Consider the following 27,489-nt stretch of genomic DNA (forward strand, 5'->3'; position numbering starts at 1 on the left):
CAGTGAGTGTGGTGAGTAAGTTTCTCTCTAATACGGGTAGACAGCGTTGGGAAGCCGTCAAATGGATTTTCAGATACTTACGGGGTAGTTCTACTTATGACATCATGTTTGGCAAGCAACAAGATAGTTCATCAGTTGTGGGGTTTGTTGGTGCTGATTATGCAAGGGATATGGATGACAGAAGGTCTATAACAGGTTATGTATTTACCCTTGTGGGAGGATCTATATGTTGGAGGTCCATGGTACAATCCTTGGTGACATTGTCTACAACTGAATTTGAATACATGACAGTTGCTGAAGTTGCAAAGGAAGCCTTATGGCTTACCGGTTTGGTCAAAGAGCTGGGTATACAGTAAAGTGGGGTTGTGCTGCGTTGTGACAGTTAGAGCGCTATCTAGTTAGCGAAGAATCAATTGTATCATGCTAGAACCGAGCATATTGATGTATGGTTCCACAGGGTGCGGGAATTGATTACTTCAGGTGAACTTGTATTGGAGAAGGTTCACACATCTGAAAATGCAGCAGACATTTTGACAAAACCGGTTACTACTGAAAAATACAAGCATTGCTTGGACTTACTTCATGTCTCCAAGTGTTATAGGGAGACTTTTTTTTTAACGAAATACCTAACTTTATTGATAGCCCTCACTTATGGTGGAGGAAAACTATGGTTACAAATATGCCACAAGGGATTTACAAATAACTAACAAAAAACTAGCGCAGGCACCAAAATCAAAACATGCCTAACAAAACCTAAAACATTAACCAACTAAAACAACTAAAACAAGCCCAAAAGAATTCAAAACAAACAAAGACAAATAAAAACAAATTTCCTGCAAACTGAAGACAAAAACCTGCAACAACAAAACCCGAGGAAAACAAAGGAGAGCCAAAAGATGACAATTAAAGATGAAGGCTTGGAATACTCATCTTATCCATACAAAGTAGGCCTTTCATTTTACTCGGTATCTCATCACCTACAAAATATCTCCTCGTGTTGCCTCCCTCGCCTTGACGAGCCAAGAAATCCGCCACCTGATTCCTTTCTCTAAATTGGTGCTTTATAGAGAATTGAAGGCCTTGTAGCTCCTCCTCTAACAATTCCCAAAAGTCCCATAAGTACTAGAAAGAGCAAATTCCAGAAGTGATCCAACCCACCACCAATTTCGAATCGCTTTCAAATCAAATATTCTGATAACCCAACTTTTTACAGAGTCGAACACCGCTAATAAGATCCTGTAGCTCCGCTCTATTGTTAGTACTTGACTCAAACTTTTTAGAGAAAGCGACCTTAATATTACCTAAAGAGTTGTAGATGATAGCACCACCACCACCACAAGAACCCGAATTTCCTCTACAAGAGCCATCTATGTTTAGTTTCAACCAACCTACAAGAGGTTTTTCCCAAACTACTTTTCGAGGAGTTCCTTCAGAGATATGGTTTTCACTTGGAACTCTTCCAATAAATTATTATCGATAGCAGGCAGGGATCCCTTCACTCATTCAGCAATTTTTGTGAGCCAAAACCTCACTGATAACCAAACTGCATTCCCTGACTCATACTTATCTTCCATGTGGGCTTTACAACGTCTAAGCCATAGGCTCCAAGAAATTATACTAGGTAACAAACCGATGATTGTACATTTGAGGGTTGACTTTTTGGCACATCTGAACCATCTACTAACTTTCACCCTCCAAGGTTCATCATCAAAATTTAGAATTCCCAAGACAGACGCTGCTCTCTTCCAAACCATACTTATGATGGATCCTGTACTCAGAACATGATTGAGAGATTCCTCTTTTTTATCCACGCAACAGTTGCAACAAGACTCACTCATCTGCAGGAAGACATTGGATCATAGCTTTCCATATACATATAGATGCTTTTTTAGGTAAAAGATTATGCCAGACCCACTCCATCCATGGGTACTGCTCCTCTTTAATTCTTATCACCTCCCAAGCCAAGGTAGTTGAAAGTTTTCCATTAATGGAAGGCTTCCAAATAAACACGTTAGGCCCCAATTTGTGCTTTATAGACGACAACAAAATCTCATCCGTTTTGGGGACTCCTACCAAATCTTTTAGCATATTCATTTCCCAATTCTTAGACTCCCAGCAATCTTGAATCTTAAGCTTAGGATGTTGGATCGTGTAAGAACACTCCGCAAGGGGACCATTGCTCAACCACTTATCAAACCAAAAGGAAGCTTTTCCTTCTTTAACCTTCACATAAATATTCTCATAAACCTCTGGAAAAACTTTTAAGATCGTCTTCCAAAATCGAGAACCCGTAGAAGAATAATTGATTGAAGCCATGTGACCTGATTTAATGTATTTAGCCTTAAAGAATCGGGTCCAAAGATTATCTACCGTCATCAGTCTCCAAGCAAACTTCATGTGAAAAGATCTTTTCATGTCATTAAGGTCCCTTATGCCAACACCCCCTTCATCTAGGGGTTTATAAACATTTGAAAGCACACCATTTCATTTTCGCCCTACCATTACTCTCCCCCCAGACAAAAGAAGAGAGAATGAAGTTAATATTCCTAATCACCACCAAAGGAACTGATAGAACTGCTAGAGTATGTGTTGCCATGCATGATAATACATGTTGAATAAGGATGAGACGACCTCCTTGAGACAGCAACCTCATCTTCCAACTTGTCACCTTGTTTCGAATTTTTGAGACCAGCGGATCAAGCATTCTAGCAGTAAGGCGACCAGAAATCAAAGGAGCCCCAAGGTACATCATTGGAAAATTTCCTTCTGCAAAACCCGTCAATCGTAAAAGCCCCCTTCTTCTAGAAATGTTGATCTTGTTGGACAAAAAGAGAGCTGATTTCTCCTTGTTGATTAATTGGTCAGACGAACTTTCATACAAATCCAACGTTTTTAAAAGCATCTTCAAGGATCTCCTTTCTCCGTTACCAAAAACAAGCAAGTCACCCGCATATAATAAATGCGAGATTAAAGGAGCTCCCCTCGGAAGATAAAAATTTCCAATCCTACCTTAAATTTTTTTTTAAATAATCTAGAAAGAATTGCTTCCATCAAAATAAATAAATATGGAGATAGAGGATCACCTTGCCGAAGGCTTCGTTGAGACTTGAAAAAACCCCTATAAGTACCATTCATCATGATAAAAAACCAAGGGGTCTTATCACACTCTGCTATTAGGTTACAAACATGACTAGAGAAGCCAAAACCCTCCAAGACCCAAATAAAAAATCTCTAGTCAACCCGAAAGCCTTTGCCATATCCACTTTTAAAACTGCATTTCCCCCTTTACTCTTTCTGTTGATTGAGTGAACCATTTCCTGCGCCAGTGTAATATTTTCAAAAATACTTCTACTAGGGAGGAAAGCCCCTTGCTTCGGAGAGATAATTCTATTTAGGCAACGCGTCAATCGGCTTACAATAATTTTTGAAAAAAAATTGTATGCGACAGAACACAGGCTAATTGGTCTAAACTTTTCAAAGCTTCTTGGATCCTTCACCTTAGGGATAAGAACAAAATACGAAGACGTGAAAAATCTGGGTAGAGGCGCTCCATTGAAGAATTCCTTGGTAGCTTCCAACAAATCCTATTTAACAAAATCCCAACAAGATTTGTAAAAACTAGATCCAAAACCATCGGGACCTAGACTACTATGTTTTGGAATAGAATTTAGAGTTGTTTTCAGCTCCATTTCCGAAGGATCTTTGACCAAATACTCATTTTCTTCATCCGATATCTATTTAGAGATAAGATGGCTCAAATCAGGTAATGCTCTATTAGACTGTTCCGAGAGAAAATATTGAAAATGCTAAACCGTACCTTCATGAATCTCCTTGGGGGATACCACAACCGTACCATTCTCTAAGACCATAGAATTAATCATCAAAGAATTCCTATTTTGATTAATAACCGCATGAAAAAACTTGGAATTTTGATCACCCTCCTCCAACCATCGCTTCTTCACAAGTAGAGCAACACGGGTTTCCTCTCTTTTTTCCCAATAATCCAGTTTACATTTTGTAATCTGGAAGTCTATCTCCACCTCCTGACTATAACTCCTTTGTAATTGCTCCTCCAGATCTGTCATTCGATTCTCTAAATCCTTGATATTAATGTCCACTTGGTCAAAGACCTCTACATTCCACCTTTTTAAAGCAACTTTAGCCTTTTTGAGCTTTGCAACCAACATACACATGCCCGAAACTTGAACTAGTTCCATCCAAATCTGATGAATAAAAGGAAAAATTTTTTTTTGGGAACTCCACATATTTTGATACCTGAAAGGTGATGGCCCATATCTTGTCGAGTGATTTGAGAAGTGTATCAGCATAGGTTTGTGATCCGACGTCTTCCTCACCAAGTATTCCAGCCTAGCAGTTTAAAAACGGTTAATGAACGGCACATTCACAAGAGCCCAGTCCTACTCGGACCAACATGCCCATTAAACCAAGACATATGCCCACCATGAAATTTTAAATCAACAACACCACAATTGTTTAAACAATTATTAAACTCCTCCATAGCAGCCAAAGGTCTGGGTTGCCCTCCAATTCGTTCCCCGTCCTCCCGAATAATGTTAAAGTCCCCCACAATAAGCCAGAGATTCAACCCTACTTGAAGAGCTTCTAAATCTTTCCAAAGACCCCTACGCTCATAAAAGGAGCATTTCGCATAAACAAAGGTGACAAACACTTTTGTCCCATTTAAGACCACCCATCCCGTGATCATTTGATTCGGCATACTCACTATTTCAAAATTATCATGCTCATTCCATATTACCCATACTTTACCACCCATTGCTTCATTCGAACGCTAGTTAGGAAAATCTAAAAATTTTGCGAAACGAAACATAGAATCCTCTTGCATGAACGGTTCTGAAATGGCCAACACAAAAATCGAATATTTCCTAACCAAATTCCTTAAGCGTTTCTTTGACGTGCCTATGCCTCGCACGTTCCACTCCATCATTTTTGTCCTCATAAATTAAGTCTTACATGACGGGTAATGACCTGTCGGGACTGCCTCGCTCTACTACTGGAGGTTTTTAACAAAGGAATTTTGGGTTAAGAAAAATTACCTTCCGAATCATAGCCCTTGTTAGGAGCCAGACCATGTAGTTTACTCTCATTCTCATAAGCAAGCTGAAATTGTTCTAGGTCCAACCTCGTATCCCTTACGTCAGAAACTGGTTCAACCAATTCCCCTTCGTCTATCACCATATTCTTTCCGCTCTCTTCACCTTGCACTCTTCCACTCAACTGATGCATAACACAATCTTCGTTTCTTACCTTACTACCTTCATCCACCACCAATGTGTTACACTCTCTTTGCCCTTCAAGCTTAGCCATCTCACTCTTCTCAATTGCTTGAGAATTATTGCCAGGCCCATCCCCATAAAGACCCTCATCAATGAGGATCGGGTGAGGACTATCCTCCTCTAAAACCTGTTTTCCTTTATCTGTGACTAGCTTCACCTCCTTTTCAATCTCCTTATTACCAGACACCGAAATAGGATCCACCTCCACATTTTTCCTTGTACCTTCATTTAACCTCTTGTCCTTTCTTTGCACCTCCTTCCAAGCTTTGACCTCCTTTTTCTTCCCTTCAATCTACATCTCGCTTTTAATAAATGGTTTCTCTTTGATACGATCACCCAACCTACAAGCAACCTCTGTATGTCCCTGACGACAACATTTTTTGCAATAAAAGCCCCGCTTCTCGTACTCCACTTCCTACCAAACTTGATGTTTCTAACCTATCACCAATGGGAGGCCACTAATTGGCTCCTCTTGCAATTCCACTTCCACACAAATTCTCGCCCCTATAGCGCGCGTTCTATATAGTGTGGCATTATCCTTTCCAAGAAACATTCCAAACCTTGTTGTCAGAATTTGAAGACAATCCAACTGATACAAAAGCAAAGGCAAACCCGGTAGGAAGATCCATTGAGGAGCCATGGATGATTTTTTCTTTACATCAATTCAACCGTCCAGTTGAACAAATAGAAGTGACGACCAGCCACAACCCGTCCCTCCCTTGCCCATGCATGTAAATAATTTTTCTCATGCGCCAGGTGCAACAACACGTGATATTCATCCATAAAGCTAATCATTGGCACCTCACTAAAACCCCACATCTTAATAATCTAAAGCCGCAACACATCTATTGACGGTTGCTTCGATAAGAATTTAAGAACAAGTGCAAACTTCAGATCTTCAGCCGCTTTGTCCATCTCAACATCCAAAAAAACGAAGCCTAATTCCTCGTTGATTATCTCAGGTTTCCTCAATGGTAACCGAAATTTGGATTGAGGTACATGTCTTTGAAGTGCCTGCACAAAAGTGTATCTCCCACGAAAAGCGTTGTTTTCCTTCTCAACCAACTTTCCATCCCGTACAGAGTCCAACCCATCAACCTAAGGCCCAGAGTTGATAGCCTTCTTGATCCTGCCAGCGACAAGGGTCACCGGAGGGCCACCCATGAGGGGCAAAGATGAGAAACCAATCGTGCACTATAAAAATGTGATAAAACAAAACTGGGTTTGTTATTTGGAACGAAAATCTGGCTTGTGGTTTAGAACAATTTTTTTTCTTTTTGTTTGGTTGGAAAATGTTTTGAGCTTGAAAACACTCTTAAGTAAAATTGTGAGATGAAGAAGAAAAAGCCGGGGAAGAAACAGTACCTTTGCTTTGTGGGAATGTGCCTTCGCTTACCGATACCTTCAATGAGGCAACGTCCGGCGACAAGGCTGCGAGCTGTATGGTACGCCTACGCTTACCGAAAACCTTCAGCAAGGTGACATATGGCGACAGAGGCGGCTAGCATGCCAGCGGTTCAAGGACACACAAGCGAGAGCAAGGGCTCCCAACTATTGCCAAACATTAGGATTTCCACAGCAACAAAACCTTGCTAGCATCTCCCTTGATGTCCTGGTGCTTTGCTCGTTGGGCAAGGAGTCAGAGGAAACCAGATATCGACGCTTCGTTCGGTTCGCCTTCGCTTTTGGTCAGATCTCCATAGATCGGATTTCAGAGGATGAAGCCTCGAGCCTTCAAACGAGGAAGAAAACATAGTTAAAAATCACTTGTGCTGAGGAGCAACAACAAAAAGTCGACTATTTGGCTGAAACAGTCGACGGTTTGCTATAGAATTCAGACAATTTACATTCTGTGTGAAACAACTGACTAATTGGCCCAATTAGTCAACAATTTGGCTCGGGGCAATGAGGCTGATTTCAAATTTTGAATGTGAACGTTAATATGGTTGGGTGTTTGAAGGGAGACCTTCGAAGTGTTTATAAATATACCATTCTGGGTATATTCTGAGAGTGGAAGATTATTGTAATTGTATTGTTTGACATTCTCATAGTGAAAACTTTTGCTGATTGCTCCCATGGATGTAGACATTGCCGAACCACGTAAATCTTTGCGTTGTTGTTCTTGCTTTTATATATACTGTGTGTGTGTTCCATATTTGTTCTTCATTATTGCTGTGTTTAAATTCTGCAATGGAATTTCGAGTTCATTCACAACATAGGGTGTGATTTAGAAAATTGTATATGTGATATAAGTTTGCAAAAAAAAAAAAAAAAAAAAAAAAGGGGTGTACTTCACCTATCTAACACAAATTCTTTGTTCAAACAATCGATCCCAAGCTCAAATAAAGGAGTTGGGTCGTGTTAGGTAGTCGACGGCTAGCGTAAAACTTTGTCAGATATTATTATCATGAATTCTTACTAAATTCACCTAGGTCAAGGGAATAGACCAGTCAGTATAAAAGGGATATGGTTAATAAGTTAGCACAAGAAATTAAGATTAGATTAGCAACTTGGAATATAGGGGACTCTTTATAGGAAAAAAGTTTGAAAATAGTGGAGAAATAATGAGTGGGAGAGAAAGCTAGAGAAATTGAAAAATCGGGATTTAAACTTTGGTACGCTGGTAAAGAGAAACAAAAAAACAATTTGGGTATTATTGTAGATAAAGACCTAAAAGATAATGTAGTAGATGCAATAAGAATATGGGATAGGATCATTCAAATCAAGATAGTTGTAGGCCTGAAGATAGTGAATGCCATTAGTGTGCATACTCCCCAAATAAGCTTAGTAGAAAATTATAAAAGACAATTTTGAGAAGATATGGATAGTATTTTACAAGGTATACCAATGTTTGAAAAAACATTCATAGGAGTTTATTTGAATGGTCACATTGGAAAGGATAATATAGGATATGAGAGGATACATGGAGACCATGGATATGGGGATTAAAATGAGGCCAGTGATACAATATTTCCTTTTCGTTTTTTGTTTCCTCACCAATCAAACAAATCTCCTCTCTTAATTGACTTTCTTTCCTTTATTTTCCTTTCTTTTCTCCTAAAGGCCCAAACAAATTTAAGGGTTCTTGTTTTTTCAGCCCTAAAATCATGAAGAAGCAATAAAGATTTTATGGGTTGAGAAATCTTGTTTTTAAATATTCTTGGATTTTGAATCTTGAAGTTAGATTGAAGAATTCTTGTAGCCCCTTGTTGCTTAAATATTCTTCGATTGATTTTCGTTAGTAGAATCAAATTTCCTATGGCAAAGGGTACATACTGTAGTATTTTTTAAGCGATTGTCATTTCCTTCTTAGTTTTAGTCACTGATGAGATGAGATCTTCTCCTCTCTTGTTATTTCATTTCTTATTACTATTATTAAAAAAATTTCTAATAGTTGGTTGGTAGTGGAGATTTTGTTTTTGATTTGAAGGCTTAGTATATGCATTTTTGTGTTTTTGTATTTTTCATTTGCAAGTTTTGGAATATAATTTTTTTTTTTCAAAAAGTACTATTGCATGGTTTTTTAATTTTAGTCTAGCTTGATTCACACTCAAAATAGTATGCTTAAAATTTTTTTTTAATCCATTTGTTTAAAAAATGCTGTGTGTGGTTTATACTAGTTGTAGAGTGTGATTTAGAAAATTGTCTATGTGAAAAAAAAAAAAAAAAACGCAAGCCTGTACTTTCACCTGTATAACACAAATTCTTTGTACGCACAGCCGGTTCCAAGCTTGGATAAAGGAGCAAAACTGTATTAGGTAGCTGACAGCTAGCGTAAAGCTTTGTTAGATCTTATTATCATGAATTCTTACCAAATTCACCTAGGTCAAGGGAATAAACCAGGTCAATATAAAAGGGAGAGGTTAAATAAGTTTCCACAAGAATATAAGATTAGATTCGCTACTTGGAATATAGGAACTCTTATGAGAAAAAGTATGGAAATAATGGAAATAATGTTTAGGAGGAAATTTAACTTAATCTGCCTTCAAGAGACGAAATGGATAGGAGAGAAAGTTAGAGAAATTGAAAAATAAGGATTTAAACTTTGGTACACTGGTATAGAGAAAGCATAAAAATGGGGTGGGTATTATTGTAGACAAAGGCCTAAAAGATAACGTAGTAGATGTTAAAATAATTGGAGATAGAATCATTAAAATTAGGATTGGTTTAGACTTGGAAATAGTGAACGTCATTAGTGTGTATGCTCCCTAAATAGGATCAACATAAAATCTTAAAATACAATTTTGTGAAGATATGGATAGTATTTTACAAAGGATATGAATTTCTTTTCAGACATTCATAGGAGCTGATTTTAATGGTCACATTGGAAAGGATAATATAGGATATGAGAGGATACATGAAGGCCATGGATATGGAGATAAAAATGAGGTCGGTGATACAATTTTAGATTATGCCATGTCTTACAATTTGGTTACTTTGAATACTTGCTTTATAAAAAGAGAAGAACACTTAATAACTTTCAAGAGTGGGTATAATAAAACTCAAATAGATTTCTTTTTAACTAAGGACGGGGATCGTTTATCTTGTAAGGTTTGCAAAGTTATTCTAGGTGAAAGTTTGGCTGCATAACATAGAGTCTTAATATTAGGTATACATATTAAAAAATGGAAGAGAAGGAGTAGCATAAATCAACACAAGAGGACTAGATGGTGGAACTTGAAGGGAGATAATATAGTAAAATTCAAAGATAAAATCAACAAAGAGTGATTGGACAGTAGGGGATAAGGTTGATGCAAATATTGTTTGGAATAAAATGGCAAATTCTATCATTAGGATAGAAAAATAGGTCTTAGGTGTGTCCAAAGGAAGATACTCGAGTACTAAAAAAGTTGGTGGTGGGATCAAGAAGTCCAAAAAACTGTTAAGATAAAAAGAAATTAAAATATGGCAAAATCTTAGAAATATAGAAAATCGTGGAAAAATATTAATAAGCGAGAAAAAAATGCAAAAAAGACTAGGAGCATATAATATCTATATTCTCTAGCTTGAGGGGGATTGTTGCTGGTTATTTTCGTCTGTTAGCATGTGTTATTGCTATATTAGTAGGCATGAGTTAGTGAGGGTATTGTGGCCATTGTTATGTACACTACATATATTATAAATGAGGGAGAGACCTACCATCGTGTTTCGGTCTTTCAATTCACCAAATATTTGAACAAATACTTTGGAAATGTTCTACTTTTGATGTGGTGTAGCTGGTTGGAATACAATTCAAGATTTCTAATGGAAGGGTGATGGCTCATGGTTTAATATGGAGTAGGGTTCTTTTTAGCACCACTCTGGTATTCAGCATTTGGCTTGTATAATGGGATGCAAGACGCAGGTTGTTTATGTGGCATCAATGGGATTGGAAGGTGTTGCTTTTTAGTTATCTCTTGTTAGTGTCTTGCTTTTGTTTCATATTATTTAGGACTTCTTGTCCTCTGCTCTTTTCAGTTTCTCCTTCATCTTAATAATATTTCTTCTTATATCTATAATAATTGATTCATCTGCTATGAATTTAACATGTGAACAATTTTCCTGGTACATCCATTTTAAAGTTTAGCTATTTTTTACATTCATTAAACCTGACCGGCTTTAACTTTTCCCCTTATTTCAGATTACAGACAGATATGAAATGTATAGTGTTTGTGAATAGAATTGTTATTGCAAGGTCCATGTCTAAAATACTCCAAAACCTCAAGATCTTAGAAGCTTGGAAGTGTGACTTCCTTGTAGGAGTTCACTCTGGACTGAAGAGCATGTCACGTAAACGCATGAATGTCATTCTCAAGAAGTTCCACTCTGGTGAGGTAATGCTTTTCATTTTTGTGCAGCATTAAATATTGGCATCTTCAATTTGATCATTTTGGAAGAGAATATGTTATTTTAGTAATAAGTGGTGTAAGTGGGGGTATTTTTGTCCTTATGAATTTTTTATTATTAATATGTAACAAGGCAGACCTGGGCCTGTACACTCTAGGAAAACTGCAACTTCTTCTCTTCTCCATCTCTAACAATAAGTGCTGGGTTTTCCACATTAAATCTTCAATTTATTTCAGATCGACTTAGAACAGTTTCTCTGGAACTGATAAATGTCACATAGTTACAGCCCTTCTCTCCTCTTGTTTGTCTCCCTTGTTGAATCTTAAAGTAGAGATTTTTTTTTCTCTGGTTTTAAAAGTGAGGGCACATGGGGCAGTCTCCAGCAATTTGTTTAAGAGATGAGCAGATTGACAGTGTCTGGGTGGCTATGAGATTGGTTTTTCCAATACTAGTCCTGTGTTTTCAGATGAATGCTGGTGTTGTTTTAGGTCTTAAGTGGTGTGAATGACCCTCCTACAGTAGCAGACTTGCATAAGGGTCTGTGGGTTTGGGGTTTGGTTTGGTGGTGGCTATGATGCTTAGGGTTTATTTTGGATCATGCTCTGATGCCATGTTAAACTGTTGGGTGAATTGGAACACCTAATCACATTGATAGGTCTCTCCCTCTATTTATAATATCTACCAGTACATAGCATTGACCATAATAAAACTCATGCACTAACTCATGTTCTAACACAGCAATAACATAGCAATAATGCTAAATGACTAAAGTAACCAGTAAAGAGTTTTTTCACGTATATACAACACATTGAGTTACCATTTGCTATCCCTTTTAAGCTTTTCATATCGCCTGTTTCTTTCAATATTCCTAAACTACTTTGATATGTTGTTTTGATACAATGAAGCGATTCAAGATATCTAGAATGACTGATGTGAAACATGTTTGCCAATGTAGGTGCTGATAAGGGGAAATGTAAATGTATATATTCATGTATAATTAGCATGGCAGAGCATGTCGATATAAACACAGCATTTATGTTATGAACAGGACTCTAATGATGTATAATATTTATTCCTTTAAGAAAAAAATCTGATATCGTCTTTTGACCTATTTGATATGGTAACTAATTTCTTGCAATTGCTTTATTTGGCAGCTGAATCTATTGGTTGCAACTAAGGTGGGTGAAGAAGGACTTGATATTCAGACTTGCTGTCTTGTAGTACGATTTGATCTTCCAGAAACTGTTGCTAGCTTTATACAGTCTAGAGGTCGTGCACGCATGCCCCAGTCTGAATATGCCTTTTTGGTGGACAGGTGCTTTCATAAAGCATATGCTCCTCACAAGCCCTTTCTTTGGTTCCTTTCTCATACTTATCTTCATCCTTCTTTCTCATTGCAGCAGCAGCCAGAGGGAGTTGAATTTGATTGAAGCTTTTAAAGAAGCTGAAGATCAAATGAACAAGGAAATTGCATTGAGAACATCCAGTGAGACATCTGTTACTTTTGAAGAAAGAGTCTACAAAGTTGATTCTACTGGCGCCACCATTAGTTCTGGAGCTAGTGTTTCGTTACTTTACCACTATTGTTCCAAGCTCCCTCGTGATGAGTATGTTCTGGTTCTATATTCTAGTTTTTACATTTATTTTGCTCTCTTGGAACAATTTCAGTGGGTTTGTCCTTATAAAGGTTGTCTGTTGAGATTTGTTATCTTGTTTTCAGATTTTTCAATCCCAAGCCAGATTTCTTTTACTTTGATAGCACAGATGGAACAGTCTGTCGTGTAATTCTCCCTGCCAATGCTCCAATAAATCAAATTGTCAGTAGCCCACAATCTTCAAGAGAATCTGCTAAGAAAGATGCCTGTCTGAAGGCATGTGAAGAGTTGCATAAATTGGGTGCTTTGACCAGTTATCTCTTGCCGGATCATGACAATGCGTATGAAGATGGATTGATGCTAGAATCGTCTGATTCTGACAGCTGTGAAGGTTAGGTGGTAGCCGCTCAGTGTGCATTCTTTAGCCTTCCCTTTCATCAGACTGTGAGTTACAACTGTTTTTAATTTGCTTATTTGCAGATGAGGAGTCACGTGGAGAACTACATGAAATGCTAGTTCCTGCTGCACTTAGAGAGCCATGGTCTAAACTGGAAAACCATGTCTGTCTTAACTCTTATTTCATCAAATTCAATCCAGTTCCAGAGGATAGGCTCTATAAAAAATTTGGTCTTTTTGTCAAAGCACTTCTTCCTAGAGAGGCTGCTGGAATGGAAGTTGATCTTCATCTAGCTCGTGGTAGATCTGTGATGGCAAGGCTTGTGCCACTGGGAGTTGCAGAATTTGATAGAGATGAGGTGAATATGAGGGCCCGTTTAGTTTTGGAAAATATTTTCCATTTTCCAATTTTTAGTTTTCCAAAAAATAATAAAAATTTAAGTTTCTAGTTCAATTTTTCAAGTTTTGTATCAAAAAGGTATAAAATAATCACAAAAAAAAAAGACAACTTGTTTTCCGATTTTTCAAATTTTATGTAAGGTAATATTTGGAATCATGAATTAGGGGCTTAAATTTGGATTTGTGTGGATTTAGAAGAAATTTTATACATAATCTTCGCAGATTAAAGTCCAAGATCTGAATCACATGTCCCTATATGCAAAGTAAGAGTTGGAAATCTAGAAAAGACAAAAGAAAAAAAAATGTTTTCCAAATTTTCTATATAAATTCATTTTGTAATTATTTTAAAAATTAGAAATGAAAAATAAAACTTCACAAGAAAATGGCGCCAAAACTATTTATTTTTATTCATTTGTATTCAAACATTGTAAAAATGAAAAATTAGCCAACTTTTTTGTAATTTGTTGGAAACTAATATGGAAAATGAAAACTATTTTCCAAAACTATATGAGTTAAGCTTTTCGAATAAAACTTCTGTGGCTTGGTCTATTTCCTATATTCACTGTTATATATATATATATATTTTTTCAGATTCTGCAGGCACAGAATTTTCAAGAAATGTTCCTCAAGATCATCCTTGATCGTTCAGAATTTATTCCCAGTTTTCTTCAGCTGGAAAAGAATGATATTTGTAAATCTGGCTCTTTAACGTTTTATCTTTTGCTTCCGGTTATTCTAGATGAGCTCAAGAACACAATGACTGTAGATTGGAAAGTTGTCCGAAGATGTTTATCATCTCCAATTTTCAGGACTCCAGCATATGCAGGCAACGAAATTGGAACTTCAAACAACTGCTTGCAACTTGATAATGGTCCTACAAGGATAAATGACATAGAAGATAGTTTAGTGTATGTTCCATACAAGAAGAAATTTTTCTTTGTTTCTAGGGTTCTTCATGAAAAGAATGGGTACAGCCCATATAATGATTCAACAAGCCATGTGGAGCACTTGAATGAAATGTAGGTAACTGCTCTCTCTACCTGTGCACATAAGCATGTATAACTAGATTTGTTTATCCTTTTTCTTACCATTACTTCTATTCTTCGCTTCATTTCTCAAAAGGTGGATATTGCATACGGAACATATGAATGATGCATAAAAAGCATTGCAATAACTAGTGTACATACTATACCCAGTTCCATACAATCTTAAATGCACCCTGTTGACAATGAGATCCTCGTCTTCAGTGGGTTACTTTCTAATCAAAGTTTGTTTCTTCAGGATCTTATAGTGGTTACTGTTGCTTTATTATTGTTTTTTCTTTAAATTTGTTCCGATAAAGTGTTGCTGAATCAGCATGATTTAAGTTACTATTTTTTTCCTTATATGATTGACTATCGAAGGCATTCTTTCAAAGTCCAATAAAGTATGCTATGAAGAACAGACTGAAGACAGAATGAATTTCTATATTTCTTCGATAAAAAATGTACATACCAATATACAATCTTTATAATACAATTGGATGACCTAAATATGGAAACAATTTCCTAACAGAATTTCTCTCAATAATATACAATATATACTTCCTTATATTACTTCAAGATTCTCGGAGATACTCGGGATTTCTACACTCCCCCTCAAGTTGGATCATAGATATTGATCATATCCAACTTGCAAATAAAATCATCAAAGCTCTGTCGGGGCTAACCCTTTAGTAAATATATCTGCAGTTTGTTCCCTGGTAGGTATATAAGTCATACAAATGGTTCCTTCTTCAACCTTTTCTTTGATAAAATGTCGGTCCACTTCTACATGCTTAGTCCTGTCATGTTGAACTAGGTTGAGGGAGATACTGATGGCTGTTTTGTTGTCATAGTAGAGTTTGATAGGAAATTTCACCGGAATTTGTAATTCTTCCAAGAGTTTTCGTAACCACAGTTCTTCACATATCCCTTCTGCAACTGCCCTAAATTCAGCTTTAGCACTACTTCGAGCCACTACATTCTGTTTTTTGCTCCTCCAAGTTACCAAATTTTCCCATACAAAGGTGCAATATCCGGTGGTAGACCTTCTATCTTCTGCTGATCCTGCCCAATTTGCATTTGTGAAGATTTCTACTTCCTTCCTTTCACATTTCTTGAAGAAGAGTCCTTTGCCCAGAGAGCCCTTGAGGTACTTGAGAAGATCTTGTACACAGCATCTAAGTGAGTCTTTTTCGGTGAATGCATGTGTTGGCTTACCACACTTACTGCAAATGTAATGTTAGGTTTGGTATGTGATAAGTAGATTAGTTTATCAACCAATCTCTGATACCTCTCCTTTTCAACTAGTATTCTGCAGTCTTCAACCCTTTTTACTGCTTCAATCGGGGTTTCACTAGGTTTGCATCCAAGCATGCTAGTTTCGGTTAGAAGATCAAGGAAATACTTTCGCTGAGAGACACTGATACCCTTTTTTGATATGGCAACTTCCATTCCTAAGAAGTATCGCATTTGTCCTAGGTCTTTAACTTCAAATTTTGTAGCTAGGACTTTCTTCAATCTTTCCATCTCTACTGTATCATCTCCAGTTAGGATTATATCTTCAACATACAAAATCAGAATTATTTTCTTACCACTTTCAGACTGATGAAAAACATAGTGTGATCTGATTGCCCTTGTCGATATCCTTGGTTTTTTATTACCTTCGCAAATCTATCGAACCATGCCCTAAGTGATTGCTTGAGTCCATACAGGGACTTCTTGAGTTTATATATCTTGTTTTCTTCACCTCTTTTACTGAAAGCTGGAAGTATCGTCATATAGACTTCTTCTAACTCGCCATTTGGAAATGCATTCTTAATGTCGAGTTGCTGCAGTGGCCAATCCAAGTTGGCTGCCAAGGATAGGAGAACCCGAACTGTATTCAATTTTGCCACTAGTGCAAATGTCTCTGTGTAGTCAATGCCATAGGTCTGTGTAAACCCTTTTGCAAAAAGTTGGGCTTTATACCGTTCAACTATCCCATCAGCTCTATATTTCACTGTGAAGGCCCATTTACAACCTACTGACTTCTTCCCTCTCGGCAAATTCATAATGTCCCAAGTTTCATTTTTTTTCCAAGGCCCATATTTCCTCCATGACAGCTTCCCTCCATTCAGGAATTTCCAGGGCTTCCTGAATATTTTTTGGAATTTTCATCCTGTCAAGGTTAGAGGTAAAGGCACGATATCCTGTAGACAGAGTTTTATAAGACATGTATTTTGACCAGGGATATAGAGTACATGACCTAGTTTGTTTTCTGACTGCAATGGGTAAATTGATGTCATCGGGTGCAGACTTATCAGAAGGAAGCATATGGCTATCTGTTACTTGATCAGGATTGGGTGTGGACTCATGGTTGCTCGGAGCTATCATCGGTTCCAACTCTTTTGGTGCCTTAGGTATGAGATTCTCCTTGTACTTTGTTTTTGGCTTTCTTGAGTAAACAAGTATTTCCTTATTAGTTTGTTTTTCTGTATCTCTCCCCGAGTTTTAGTGATCATTTGCATATGACAGGTCAGGAAAGGATGCAATGGGAGATTCAGTAGATGGCACAGATTCATCAATAGAGAAATCAAAGAACCGATCTTCACTCCACTTCTCCCCCTTAAGAGAGGGCTTTTGGAAATAAGGAGTGGTTTCAAAGAACGTGACATCAAGGCTAACAAACAATTTTTTTGTTACGGGATCATAACATTTGTAGCCTTTTTGAGTAGGAGAGTAACCAATAATGACACACTTAATGGCACGAGGTTCCAATTTATCCCGATTGTAAGCATGAGCATGAACAAATGCAGTACATCCAAAGATTTCTAGAGAGAGATTGGAGTGGAGCCGAGAGTTGGGAAAAAAATTTTGAAATTTTTGGAGAGGAGAAGCAAAACAAAGATCCTGACTAGGCATTTGATTAACGAGATGTGTAGTTGTCAAAATGGCATTGCCCCAAAAATATTTTTTCATATTTGTAGTGAACATAAATGCCCGAGCTACTTCAAGAATATGCATATTTTTACGTTCAACAACCCCATTTTGTTGAGGGGTATCCACACAGGAACTTTGATGAACAATTTCATTTTCTTGAAGATAATGTCCCAAGATATCATTAAAATACTCTATACCATTATTAGTACGTAAAATTTGAATGTGAGTTTGGAATTGTGTCTGAATCATGGAGTGAAAATTGATGAAGATAGAATGGACTTCAGTTTTATCTTTCAATAAGTAAACCCAACAAATACGATTATGATCATCAATAAAAGTAACAAACCATTTCATATGAGTGCAATTAAGGGAGCATGAGGGCCCCCATAAATCACTGTGAATCATAGCAAATGGGCTAGATTGTTTGTATGTGGACTCTGGAAATGAATTACGTTGGTGTTATGCAAGTTCACAAATCTCACATTGAAAATTAAGAGACGTTTTATTTGAACAAATGGAAGGAAATAAACGTCTTAAATATTGAAAATTTGGATGACCCATTCGAGAATGCCATAACAAAATCTCACTATCTCTAGAAATAGATGTAGAATCACAAATTGCAGTTTTACATTGTTCACTCGTGTTTGCCTCCTTAAAGTAGTAGAGTCCCTCACACGCCTTAGCATTGCCCATCGTCTTCCCCGATGATAGGTCCTGGAAAACACAATGAGGGGGAACAAATTTAGCAGAGCAATTGGAATCTTTGTCAACTAGCATGAATAACAAATTGCAAGAAAGCTTAGGGACATGTAGGATAGATTTAAGAATTATAGAATTAGATATTCGAATACTTCCTTTGCCCGCAATAGATGCGAGTGATCCATCTGCAATTTTAACTTTCAAATTTCTAGCACATGGTGAATAGGATGAGAACAGTTGATAAGAATCAGTCATATGATCAGAGGCACCCGAGTCAATTATCCATGGTGATTTGTAATGAGACATAGTATTTAAGGCCATCAAAAAGTTACCTCGGTGGGCTAAAGAACCAGTGGAAGACTAACCAGATGCTTGAATGGTGGAGAACATTTTATAGAGTTGTTCTAATTGCTCCGGACTGATTGCGCCACTTGAAGTGGTATTGTTATTTTTTCGCCTTGTGATTTATGAGCTGAAGTCTCAATTGTAGCCTCATAGCCACGATTTTTTTGATTCTGTCTCAGCTTCCATGTATTTCCCTGCAAGTATCTTTTGAGTGGCCTAACTTGCGGCAGTGCTCGCACCAGGGTCTCCCTTTATGTGTCCTTTGGCCTGTACCAATAGAATTTCGTGAGATTAATGTCGGTACCTCATTATTTTGCGAGATGAGGACCGATATTTCATCCACTATATGTCCGGTCGGAGCCTTCGTCATAATGCTGCGATTTCTCGAGATGAGGGCCGATATTTCATCCCCTGTGTGTCCGGTCGGTCCTTTAATCATAACCTTGCGACGACTCTCTTCACGCTTTACCTCTGCGAAGACCTCTTGAGTGGAAGGAAGGGGGCATCGGCCGAGGGTCCTTCCTCGCACATTGTTTAGGTCACGGTTGGGGCCAGCTGTGCCAGAGAGTTAGGTCAAGCTCTTCATCGACACTTAGGTCAAGCGAATGTTGTCGCCAGGGTATTCCCACTCTTCATCGATGCTTAGGTCAAGCTCCTGCCAGAGAGTTGTCGTCTCCATGAAGTAATCAGTGACATCCCTCTCTCCTTGCCGCAACTGCCACAATCGAGTCTTTATCTCGAAGATCTGGGAGTAGCGTTCGACATTGGAGTACATCGCGTAATCAACGTCCTAGACATCCTTCGCTGTTGGTAAAAACAGGTAAATCTTGCCGATCGAGGGCTTCATCGAGTTTACGAGCCACACAATCACCAAGGAATTTTTGGATTTTCATTTTTGTAGATATGCTACGTTGGTTGAGGCTAGCTTCTTCCTTTTGCCGGTAAGGTATCCTAACCTTTCCTTGCCTTCAATCACAAGTTTGATGGACTAAGCCCATTCATGGAAATTTTTTCCGTTCAATCTCTCCACCGAGAGTGGAAAGGCCGAGTTGTCTAGCTCATTCGAACCCATGATGGAGGTGGCTTCATAGTCGCCGTCGAGAGTTTCAGAGGAGCTTGACCCTCTACTGTTGATGACACCGTCTGCCATTGCTAACTAAGGTTTAGAAACCCTAGCTCTAATACCATGAAAACAAAATGAATTTCGATATTTCTTCAATAAAAAATGTACAGACCAATATACAATCTTTATAATACAATCAGACGACCTAAATATGGAAACAATTTCCTAACATATTTTCTCTCAGTAATATACAATATATACTTCCCTAAATTATTTCAAGATTCTCGAAGATACTCAAGATTTCTACGCAGACACGGACATGGACATAAGTGACCGACACTTTATTGTTGGACCCTTTCACTCATCAAATCTTTAAAAATCAAGGCATGCAATGCACGACACAACCCAAAAAAAAAAAAAACAACACACGTCATCCATGCATGGTCTTTTGAAAAAATAGTAGTAAAGCATCATTGAATTTGCCACTAATATCTGATAATTTTGGTCTTTTCAATTTCTGAAATCTTCATTGATTTTTTGGTGATGTGATAGATGTAAGTTACAAGTGCTGTTATAATCTCTTATATTCTGATTATAAGACCCTTACCATCATCAAGTAGTTTTGGCATTTTTCATTTCTTTTCATTTTATGATGGAGTCCTGAATTACATTAAATCAAGCTTTTCAAAGCTAAATTGGTTACCCTTGTGTAATTTTAAGAATGTGATGCCTTGAAATGCAGCTCAATGAAACCATTTTTCTGATTTAACTTCAGTGTTTATTCCACTATAATTGATGCATGCTAATGTTGCAAATTGCTCCCGCTATTTAACTTACATGTTTAATTAGCTTTTTAGCTATATGCTTTTGTGTCTACCGCCTTACCTTTTGATCATGGGATCTTGTAAGACGTCTTTCTGACTTCTAAATAATTATGCTTTCCATTATGATCATTTTTCATTTTCAAAAATAGGTTTGGAATCCAACTTTCATACCCTGAGCAGCGTCTTTTGAAAGTGAAGCAGCTTTTTTGCTTGCGGAACTTGCTACATGATCGAAAGAAAGGGAATTCAGGTATGCATCTGGTGTGGAAAATTTTCCAGTTGTTGCTGTGGTTTGAACCAGCTGGCCTCTGGCATCCAAAACTCCCTCACAAACTTACAAATATGCTTTCCTTCAACTTTCTATCTCCCCCGTTCTCTTTGTATCTCACTCCTTTTCATTTATTTTGATCAAATAACCATAACTTTATTGTGTTTCATGTATTATAATACCTGTTATGTTGGCCCATCTCACTAGTTTTCTGCTAGCTGGCCCTAGACCCATATTATTGTATTTTGGTGGTTTTGTTTTTAACTTTTTATAGTATGTAGTGATTTATTTGCAAGTAATTTTTTAGTGGGGAAATATTCTTGAATTATTGGCAAGCTAACATTCTCGATCCGCGTTCCTTATTTGCTTGTTGCACTTATTATTGGCTTCTGAGCCTTTTTCTTGCAAATGCAGAATCACGTGAACTAGAGGAATGCTTTTTTGAGTTGCCTCCTGAGCTTTGTCAGTTGAAGATAATTGGCTTTTCTAAAGATATTGGAAGTTCATTATCATTGTTACCATCAATTATGCATCGCCTAGAAGGTTTACTTGTGGCCGTTGAACTCAAGCAGAGATTATCTGCCTGTTTCCCTGAGGGAGCCAACGTTACTGCTCATCGTGTAAGGCTATTTCACAGACTATATTTTCCTTTTTTTTTTGTTACAGATATGAAATAAATTTTAAGTGTTGTAAATAACCCTATTCCTATACCCTTTATCGAAAAAATTCTAAGTAACCTGGTGCCTTATGTGCAGCTCCAGGCCTGCCTCTGCCCACTTATTTATTAACAATAATAAAAGATTTAAGGACAAAAATACCCTCATATGCACAACCTAATTACTAAAATAACTTATTTTTCTTCTATCACTCCCCCTCGAGCTAGAGGTGAATAAATATCACCTAACCCCAACTTTTTACAACCATTAGACAAGGCAAGCTTAAGGCTTTGTGAAAACTTCGCCTCACTCATTCACATATTTCACAGCAGAGTCCTCACGACCATTTTTAACACCATCTCTCACAAAATGACAGTCAACTTCAATGTGCTTTGTCCTCTCATGAAATACTAGATTGCTAGCAATATAAGTGGCAGCTTGATTATCACAAAATATATCTAACAGCTTCATTACCAAGAATCCCCTCCCTCTCATAAGATATTTCAGCAACATAAGCTCACTAACAGATGAGCCATAGCTCGATATTCTGCTTCAGCCCTGTATCTTGTTACAGTAATTTGTTCCTTGCTATGCAAGGTAGCAAAATTACCTCCATAAACATACATAATCAAGTACTAGATCTTCGATCATCAATAGAGCCAGCCCAATTTTCATGAGAGTATCCAAAGATCTTACCAGTTTTGTTACATTTATATATCAAACCTACGGTTGTCGCCGTGTGACCTGGAGGTCAATGGTTCGAGGCGTGGAAACAACCTCTTGCAAAAATGTAAGGTAAGGCCGCGTACTATTGACCCATTGTGGTCCGCCTCTTCCCCGGACCCCACATACATGGGAGCTTTGTACACCAACACCAAGCTGCCCCTTTTTTTTTTTCATATATCAAACTTGTTAAAGGTTGATATACATTGTTGGCCCACAACCTGATAGCTTAAGCTTTTAGGTAAAGTGGTAATCTAATATGGTATCATAGCTGGCTACTAGGAGGTCTTGGGTTCTAGTCTTGTTGCCTGCATTTATTGTGTGGTATTTAAAAAATTCTTGTATTCCCTATTGTCAAATATTTTGTGAATGGCCGAATCAATTGGCCTTGAGTTCTGTATATTATATATAGACTTTACAAGAATGCTATACATGGAAAGTAAATAAGCTCTAGCATGATTCTAGCCCTATACAAATAAACCATAATCTGTCAAGCCCTATACATGTAAACTAAATCTATGCTAACTATACAAAATAATGAATTGAAATATAAGGAAATAAATGTGGGTTGAAGTAAGAAAAGAAATCTTTTGCTTTGCTGTTTGCTGTTCCGTTGACAGCCCCCCTCAAAGTGATGCGGGTTTATCGACAAGCATCAATTTGCTACTTAGTAAGCAAACAAGTGAGAGCCTTGGTAAAGATATCCGCAAATTGTAATTCAGTGGAAATGTGTGGAAGAGTGATAACACAAGCTTCAAATGCTTCACAGATAGAGTGACAATTGACTTCAATATGCTTCATGCACTTATGATAGACAGGATTGGCCATGATCTGGATAGCACTCGTATTATCGGCATGTAGAGGTGTAGGATCGGTCTCAAAAAAATCTAGCCCAGCAAGCAAGCCTCGAAGCCAAATAATTTCAGAACAAGCAAGAGACATCACCCGGTATTCAGATTTCGTCGATGACTCAGAAACTCTGTCTTGCTTCTTACTCTTCCAAAAGATCAATGCCTCACCTAAGAACACACACCAACTAGTGATGGAGCGACGTGTATCCGCACAACCAGCCCAATCAGCATCACTATAAGCAGCGTGGCGAGTAGAATTTCCTGCAGGGAAGAATAAGCCACGGGCAAAAGTGCCCTGAACATAGCGTATGATCCTACAAACAGCAGCCAAATGAAGATGACAAAGAGTTTGAAGAAACTAGATGACTTGCTGTATAGCAAAAGAAATGTTTGATCTAGTAATGGTGAGATAGACAAGACTACCCACCAACTTCCGGTATAAACTGGGATCAGCAAGTAAATCACCCTCCTTTTTGTGAAGCTTGACATTTAATGTCATGGGAGTATCAACAGAAGTACCCTTCTAAAGGCCAGTTGTGGCCACCAAGTCACTAGCATACTTATTTTGATTAAGTGAAATACTTGAGGGACTATGATTCACCTCAAGACCAAGAAAATATATGAGAGACCCAAGATCTTTCATATGAAAGGACTCTGAGAGATGAGTCTTGAGTTGAGCAAGTAAAGTAGAATCGGAACCAGTAATCACAATATTATCAACATAAACCAAAAGAACAACAATACCCATGTCTGATTTCCAAAGAAACAATTAAGTGCCATACTTGCTCTGCTTGAATGAAAATGGTAATAATGTGGTGCGGAATTTATCAAACCAAGCCCTCGGAGCTTGTTTGAGACCATAAAGAGAACGACGAAGCTTACACACATGTGAAGTCGGAGAGGGAAAGAAGCCCAGGAGTGGCTTCATATAAATACACTCTTTAAGATCCTCATGAAGAAAAGCATTCTTGACATCCATCTGATGTAGTGGCCACTCACTGGAAGTAGCAATAGCCAGAATTGTACAAACAGTAGTCATCTTAGCCACAGGAGCAAAGGTCTCTTCATAATTGACAACATATTTCTAATTATTCCCAAGTGCAACAAGGCGAGCTCTGTAACGATCCATACTTCCATCAGATCAGATCTTGATTGAGTAAACCCATTTACAACCCAGAGGAACAATGGTGGGAGGACAAGGCTCAATGTCCCAGTTGTGATTGGCCTCTAGAGCGGCAATTTCTTCCTGCATAGCTTGTCGCCAACAATCATACTTGGCAGCGTGTGAGTAGGAAGTGGGAATATCTAAATTGGACAATGCAACAGTAAGAGCCGAAACAGAGTTACCAAACCTTGAAGAGGGAAACCCATACCTGTCCAGGGGTATAGACACTCGAGAAGAGCGACGTACCAAAGGCTCTGGAGGTGCTGCAACTGATTGAATCTGGAGTGTGGTAGGATCAGATATCAGATGAGCGATGAGAAGAGACTGTGGGCAGGGGCACCGCATATACACAATACCTGCTTTAAAACGAGAACTGCTCAAAGGAGGGGAGAATCACAGTAGGAGAGGAGGGTATAGAGGACACAAGAAAGAAATGTTGATTTTCAAAGAAAATAACATTCCTAGAAATGCATGTACGATGTAACGTATGATCATAGCAAACAAATCCTTTTTGACACACATTGTATCCCAAGAACGCACATCAAATAGATTGAGCAAATAATTTATGTTGCTCATGAGGAGGTAAATGAACAAAACATACACAACCAAAGGTACAGAGGTTATCGTAACTAGGTTGCTTATCAAATAAATGGAAATAGGGAGACTCCATGAGTAGGACTTGAGAAGATAAATGATTAATCAAGTAAGTAGCAGTTTTCATAGCCTCAATCCAGAACAAGGATGTAATATTGAATTCCAGCAAGAGAGTACTGACCACATCTAGGAGATGATGATTTTTCCGTTCGGCTACTCCATTCTGTTAGGGAGTAGCAGGACATGAACGTTGATGAATAATGCCTTTAGAAGCCAAAAATGCCTGAAACTCGATAGACACATATTCACCACTAGAATTTGTGCGTAATGTCTTAATAGAAGCAAAAAATTGATTGTCCACATACGCTAAAAACTCAGTGAAAGTACAAAAACCTTAGATTTAGAGTGAAGAAAGTTGACCCAAGTAAATCTACTATGATCATCAATGAAAGTCACATAATATAATTTTTTTCATGTGAACTAACCGGGGAAGGTCTCCAAACATCACTATGGATAAGCTCAAAATACTGAGAAGCTGTACTAGCATGCAAAGGGAAGGGAAGAATTTTGCTTTTACCAAGTTTGCAAGAGGCACGCTCAAGAGATAAAGAAGAATGTTCTTTATTACCAAGTAAACATGAGTTCAATACATGAGATAAGATGTGAGTATTGGGATGGCCTAAACGTCGATGCCACGCTATACTAAGATCTGAAACATTATTACAAGAAAAAGACTTAATAGAAGAAATTGGAGAACGTGCTGGAACAGACAAAAGTAGTGGATACAAGCGCCCCACTTTAGGTCCCTTCACGATCGGCTCCCTAGTTACTTGGTCCTGCACAACACAACCATTACCAAAAAATTTAAAGCACAATTGTTATCAACTAATTGACCAACAGAAATAAGTTTCGTGGAAAGCTGAGAAACATGAAACACATTAGTGAACTTAGAAGAAGCATCTCTTACAGTAGCTATTGGCAAAGAACAACCATTGGCAGTCTAAATAGCCGATTGACCAGCATAGGGCCGAACATGACACAAGGTAGTGGGATTATTTGTCATGTGATTAGAGTCACCCAAGTCCACATACTAGAGATTAGTAGAATTGTCACCTTGGAGCCCCATTGCTCATAATGCCAAAATTAGCATCTGTTGCACCATTTCGGGTGTGCAGTAATTCACTTGTGGAGGTGCAGAAACAGAGAAGTCCCCTTAAGAGCCCGGGGCTGCAAAAGTCACTGTGGGGGGTACACTAATTGAAGTTTGGAATGCCTAAGCCTCACGATTTTGCGGGCGGATACGACATTCTTTGATAATGTGACCTTTCTTCTTGCAATAAGAGCATAATTTCTTGAAACAATTAGTAGCGATATGTCCAAATTCTTTGCGGTAAAAACATTGCAAAGTGCTAGAATGCGTAGACAGTCCTCGTCGTTGAGCAGCATAAGCCACAGGGACAGACCTAGAACTACCATGAGATTGTGCCAGAGTAACTTGAGTACTAAGTCGTTGCTCTTCACGAAGTAACTCACAAAAACAAACATCCAGAGAAGGAACAAGAGAGCGATTTAGCAGAGATGAGCGAACATATTCATACCTGGGGCGGAGTTTCATAAGAAACTGATCACGATGACTAGTCTCGTGAAGACGTTGAATAATGGGAAGAGAAGCCACAGGAACATCCGCAGTAACCAGATCAGAATATTCATTCCAAAGAGTTAGAAACCCTAAATAGTAGTCTTGGATGTAACAATTGTCATGTTGAAACATGGCAATCGTGTGCTCTAACTGAAAATGACGGGCACCATTATCTTGATGATATACTGCTTTTAAATAAGTCCACATGGATTGAGCGGTGTGATAAGGTCGCAATTTGGGGACAATATGTGGCTCAACCGAGCCAAGAAGCTAAGACATATTCCGAGCATCAAGCACAGCCCATGAAGGACAAGCTGCGGACTCCTTGGATTTATCCGGATTGGGTGCACAATCTGTGCCATCAATATGACCCCAAAGATCTTTTCCGTTCGGGAAAAGTTCAACCTAAAAAGCCCATGTAGAATAATTGTTGCCCGTAAACTTGGCACACACAGGTGCGGAGTCCATGCTAAATAATGGAGAAAATCAAGAAGCCACAAAAAAAACAGACTGTGCTGAAAGAAAAATAGACCACCAGAAAATCTAGAAGCCCAAAATCAACAACGCAGGTACAAAGAAAAAATCAAGAACACTAAAAATTAAATCTTGAACCAAAAAACGGCCCTAAAAATTAAATCTCAGACTAAAAAATGGCACTAAAAATTAAATCTTGAACCAAAAACCTGCTGTGTCGAGAAGATAAGTGCCAGAAACAACAACAGAAAGTTGTTACCTGCTTGCCGAGAGGCACAAACAGCAACAGAAACTGGAGAAATAAGTGGCAAACTAGAAACCTGCTGTGCCTGCTGGCCGAAAGTAACAAGCTTGCTTGCCGAGAGTCACAAACAGCAACAGAAACTGGAGAAATAAGTGGCAAACCAGAAACCTGCTGTGCCTGCTTGCCGAATGTCACAAACAGCAACAGAAAACTGTTGCCTGCTTGCTGAGAATCACAAGGACATAAATTGGAGGAATAAATGGCAACCCAGAAACCTGCTGCGTCGAGAGCCACGCAGGCACAATAGTACCGAAAGAACAGAGAAAAATTCTAGAAGAGAAAACAAAACCACATCAGCCACGAAACAGAGAAGACAAAAAATTGAAGGGAAAAAAAACCTACTAGTCGGCTGGCTGTTATACCATGTCAAATATTTTGTGAATGTCCGAATGAATTGGCCTTGAGTTCAGTA

General features: G+C 38.1%; 1 protein-coding gene across 4 annotated transcripts in view; it reads left to right on the forward strand.

Moving 5' to 3' along the window:
- The window catches only part of LOC131157916 (dicer-like protein 4), a 190,065-nt gene that overhangs the window by 78,726 nt on the left and 83,850 nt on the right, over positions 1-27,489 (forward strand). For 2 of the 4 annotated variants that reach the window (XM_058112378.1, XM_058112381.1), the window contains exons 11-18: positions 10,936-11,128; positions 12,296-12,456; positions 12,542-12,748; positions 12,862-13,127; positions 13,217-13,491; positions 14,123-14,550; positions 20,553-20,653; positions 21,086-21,291. In XM_058112378.1, coding sequence (XP_057968361.1) covers positions 10,936-11,128; positions 12,296-12,456; positions 12,542-12,748; positions 12,862-13,127; positions 13,217-13,491; positions 14,123-14,550; positions 20,553-20,653; positions 21,086-21,291 — 1,837 coding nt within the window. The remainder of the gene's footprint in view (positions 1-10,935; positions 11,129-12,295; positions 12,457-12,541; positions 12,749-12,861; positions 13,128-13,216; positions 13,492-14,122; positions 14,551-20,552; positions 20,654-21,085; positions 21,292-27,489) is intronic. The other 2 variants (XM_058112379.1, XM_058112380.1) reach the window with 1 other exon arrangement.

The sequence above is a fragment of the Malania oleifera genome, chromosome 6 (assembly GCF_029873635.1).
Source record: "Malania oleifera isolate guangnan ecotype guangnan chromosome 6, ASM2987363v1, whole genome shotgun sequence".
NCBI lineage: Eukaryota > Viridiplantae > Streptophyta > Magnoliopsida > Santalales > Ximeniaceae > Malania > Malania oleifera.